At 39.1% G+C, this 4,494-nt stretch overlaps 1 protein-coding gene across 1 annotated transcript; it reads right to left on the bottom strand.

Annotated features, from left to right (window-relative positions):
• Positions 1–2,014: 2,014 nt before the first annotated feature.
• Positions 2,015–4,228, bottom strand: LOC141297480 (serine/threonine-protein kinase pim-1-like). The gene is made up of 8 exons (XM_073827908.1): positions 4,022–4,228; positions 3,766–3,958; positions 3,357–3,451; positions 3,187–3,237; positions 2,714–3,092; positions 2,439–2,615; positions 2,249–2,337; positions 2,015–2,119 (listed from the first exon to the last, which is right to left on the bottom strand). Exons 1-8 carry the CDS (start codon positions 4,226–4,228, stop codon positions 2,015–2,017), a joined length of 1,296 nt encoding a protein of 431 aa, XP_073684009.1.
• Between the last annotated feature and the right edge of the window lie 266 nt (positions 4,229–4,494).

Genomic DNA, 4,494 nt, shown 5'->3' with positions numbered 1-4,494 from the left:
AAAACTCGCAAATTTGAGTTATAAAGTCAGAATTGTAAGTTTACATCACAATACTAACTTTATAACTCACAACTGAGAGTTTATATCTCACAATTCTGTTTATAAAGAGACAAACTCAGGATTGTAAAGTCAGAATTGCTAGTTTATAAAATCAGAATTGCAAGACAAACGTGCAATTCAAACATGCAAAATCAGAATTGCAAGATATAAACTCACAATTGTGATTTTTTTTTTTTTCTCAGAATTGAAAGTTTATATCTTGCAATCATGACCAGGGCCGTTCACATGCATTTTGAGGGGCAGGGCCCATACCAATAAAAGGTACCACACCACCAAGGAGGTGGGTGCTTGTTAATACAAATAAAAAAGAAGACAGCACACTCAGTAATAATTTCAGACTTTATTAGTTAGATGTTTTAATGATTGTAGGCTCTCCCGTACTCTCTGATCCTGCTTCTGCCTCATCTTCAATGGAAGTATTTTGGGGAAGTTGACCCACCCCCTGTATTTTGGAAATTGTAAACTTTTACTGTGATTTGACCATGTATTTTGGAACCCGTTTACTTTAAAAACAGTTTTTGGCTTGTCAAAGTAAAATTTTAGCATAACAGATGGTTGATGGTTGTTAAATTAAAGCAAATTTATCCAGGTCTAAAATATTTATGATACATATAGATGATTTAGCAACATGTAAAACCATGCAAATCATTTAGCTAAATATTCGCGTGAATTGGTAAGCTAGCTAGTATTTTTTTCGCCAAAATGGCAGCTGTGGGGCAAAGTGAGTAGTTAGGGTAAATCTCTGAATTCTGGTATTTAATGTAATATTACTGGTTTAGTTTATCATATAGGTCTACATATTATTTGTAGTTTATTTGATAGGGACAGTGTACAAGTGCACCAAATTCTTCTCTGATAAAAACCAGAAAATGCTTTTCATCACATTATAATCAGATAAATCTTTCCACCTATAGTCGCTAATGGCCAACAAACTCTCTGTTTAGTCTATTTTTTTGGAAGGTTACAACTTTAGTGTACAACATATTGTTCCAGAAATGAAAAGAATTAAACATTGAAATTTTCATTTGGTTGGTTTTATTTTGGTAATGTTAACTTTATGAAGATAAATATGACTTTTTGTAAAAGTAAATTATTAAATTATTTTTTAAATAATTATGTATTTCACATGGGTTTGAATCTTACTATAAAAATGCTGGGTTGTTAGACATTTAATTTAATATTTTACAGCATAAATCTATATTATATCCTAATAAGCAGTCATTTAGAATGTTTATATTATACATTTTTTAACTATTTATAGGCCTACTATTAATATTTTTTTAAATAAAATATTATAAATATGATGTGTAATAGATTACTAGTGTCATCACAAGTGATTATAATGGGAAATACACCTAATTACAATAAATAAAATGAGAAAAACTGGTAAATATTCTTTGATTTACTTGATGACTTGTTGGAGCTTTGAATTTATGTTTGCAATTTTGAACTGCCTTGATCTTTCTCTCTTTGTCTGCTCTTTTGTGAAGGTTTTGTCTACAAAGTGTGCCAACAACAGCACATTTTGTTTTATTTATATTAGATCTAATCAGGTATAATAATTTGATTAGACATTCTAATTCTAACGTGGATATTTTGTTGTTAGGACTTTTAGAAGACCGAGAGCAAATCATTACCGACAGAAATACAAAAACAAACTACCAAATTACTAATTCAGCGGATGAACCATTGACTGTAATGTGGATGTACTGCGTCTACCTGTTAACGCAACGAACTTCGTGAGCGGGCGCACAGATTGTGAGTGATGCTGCGGAGCGGGCGGAAAAACACGGAGCGGATTAGCGGAATCAGCGGATCTTTATCTTAGAAACCTCAAGAATGCAGTGGCTGTGATTGGACAAACAAAAAGGGGCAACCAAAAGAAGTATGTACATGTAAACAATATGTACACATCCCTCTGGAAGCAATACCGCCAGACGCTAATACTGCTTCCTCAAGCCAAGGCGCAAGACGCTACACGAGGCTTGCTCACCCCGCAAGACGCAAAAGCGAGAGAAGGGATGGAAGTGTCTCCCACTGCAGACCGCAAGACGCAAAGCTGCATAAGAGACGCCAACTGGAGTGGTCTTATAAGACGACCTGAAACAACAGAAAAAACAACAGGGTTTGACCTTTTGGTTTCTTCCTATGAGATTTTATTTTTTTTATCTGATCTCAGGTTCACTACCTTAAACCAGTTGTGGGACATGATTCGCCCCAGGCCAAGTCGCCGACTTGGCTTTTCATGGAGGAGAGCCCTGAGGAGGTGACAGCATTCTGTGCAGGAAGATGGGAAGGACATTTGAGAACCTTACACTTCGCATCTGCTCTATTTGACTGTTATTCTAAGCTGTAAGATGTTTCTGAATTAGTCTCACCTTTGGACAGGTCGGTTTTGGAGCAGCGCTTGTAATGCAGCCGGAACAGGTCGTAGTCACAGGGTAAATGTCCATACAACAATTCGAACATCACAACCCCTAGTGACCAGACCGTCGCTGGCCCGCCATAGTACCTCCCCATGCGCTGGTACTCTGGAGGGGAGTACGCTGCTGTGCCTGGAGGAGAGCGGAGATTGTATAATGTGTAAGTTTGCTTTAACACAGGAATGATCTGTATCAATTAGAATAGAAGAAATGAACTATATCATACATACCATGGTATGACCTGTACGGCGACCTCACCAGAATGTCCCCGCATCCGAAGTCAATCAGCTTGACGTTGGATGTCTCCCTGTTTATCAGGAGGTTCTCCAGTTTTATGTCACGGTGGAGCACTCCGCGGAGGAAGCACGTGTTTGCAGCCTGAGCCACCTGCCACATGATCCGCCTTGTTGTTTCTTCGTTGAGGCGTCCACCGTGACGCCTGATGAACTCCTCCAGATTCTCACAGGGACAGGGACATTCGAGGACCATGACGAAGTGGTCGGGGTGGTCCGTCCAGTCCAGCAGCCTGATGATTTCTGGCACGCTGGGACCTTTATTAGCCAGGATGGTGAGGGCGATTTCTTTTGGAAGGGGGTTTGGATGATCGGGCTAGAGGAATAGAGTTTTTATGATGGTGGTTTCCCAAATAGGGACTTGTGTTAATGTTATACAGTATATTGTTTATATAGTGCAATGTACTTACAATGACAATACATTCCATGTCCTTTGTCTTCGTGACATATTTCACAGCCACCTGATGAGCAAAACAAAAAACTTAATTTAAGAAATGCAAAAAGGGCTAAGAGTATAGGATGAAGACAAGACAGAACAAACATTTGCTGGCTTGTTAATGCGTTATTTATATTTACTTACTTTAAGATCATCACACAAACGTCTCCCTTCGTACACCACGCCGAATCCACCTTTCCCCAGCTGATCACCCACAGTGTAGCGGCTGAAGATGTAGTCTATTAAAAAATAAATAACATGGAATTGTGATGTGTCAGGCAGTATTCACAATAAAACTAACTTTCATGTAATTATACATTTGAATGACTGGATGAATGTTTGAACACATTAGTACTGTACATATAGACATAAAACAGTAATGTTTTACCATGTCATGGAATACAGATCTAATCATGGCCTTGAAGTGGATTTTGGCTTCAACATGTGCTGATGTGCATTTTGATATTGTGTTTGATCATATTAGTTTTTATATGATCAAAGTAGAGTTGTTTAGAAACAAAACACATTCTCATAACATGGTTGTGTGATTTACCATCACTACTTCTTCCAGCCCATGCCACCTTCCTCTTCTCTTCCTCATCCTGCTGCTGCTGCACCTCTCCCTGAACTGAGCTGCTGTCTGGAGGCTGTTTTTTGGCAGCTCGAAAGAAAGAGTGAAGCTTCTGCCACCACTTCTTACTCTTTCTTTTCTCCTCAACTCTCCCTGCCTCTTTCCTCTCCTTCTCCTCCTCCTTCCTTTCCTTCTCCTCACCTTCCTCCTCTCCTACTCCTGCTCCATCTCCTCTTACTCCTCCTTCCTCCTCTCCTACTCCTGCTCCATCTCCTCTTACTCCTCCTCCCTCTTCTCCTCCTCCTCCAGCACCAACAGGGGTCTCATCGCGGGGATGAGGATGTTGAACCGCCATGTTGGTGCTGGGTTTTGGGGGTGCACTAAGATGTTGTTCGCACACCTCGACAATTGTAAGCGGACTGACTTTAGTACCTCGCTGTCCCATCGCTGTGCAAACTCACTGATCTCTACAAATCTCTACAAACCCACAAATAATGTCAAATTAGCATATCGTAACAAAATCTGTATTGCAAACTATATTGTATACTTACCGTTATTGTTGTCTTTACCGTTGGCATAACAACGCAAAGGCATTGCCATAGAAACCAGCGCACATTCCGTAAAAGGAAAGACCGCTTATGGACAAATCAGATATGAAACAAGGTTATTATAGTTTTGCTTTTTAAAATTCGTTTTACTTTAATATATTTT

The sequence above is a fragment of the Garra rufa genome, chromosome 22 (assembly GCF_049309525.1).
Source record: "Garra rufa chromosome 22, GarRuf1.0, whole genome shotgun sequence".
Classification (NCBI taxonomy): domain Eukaryota; kingdom Metazoa; phylum Chordata; class Actinopteri; order Cypriniformes; family Cyprinidae; genus Garra; species Garra rufa.
This window is presented reverse-complemented; position numbering and strand designations above follow the sequence as displayed.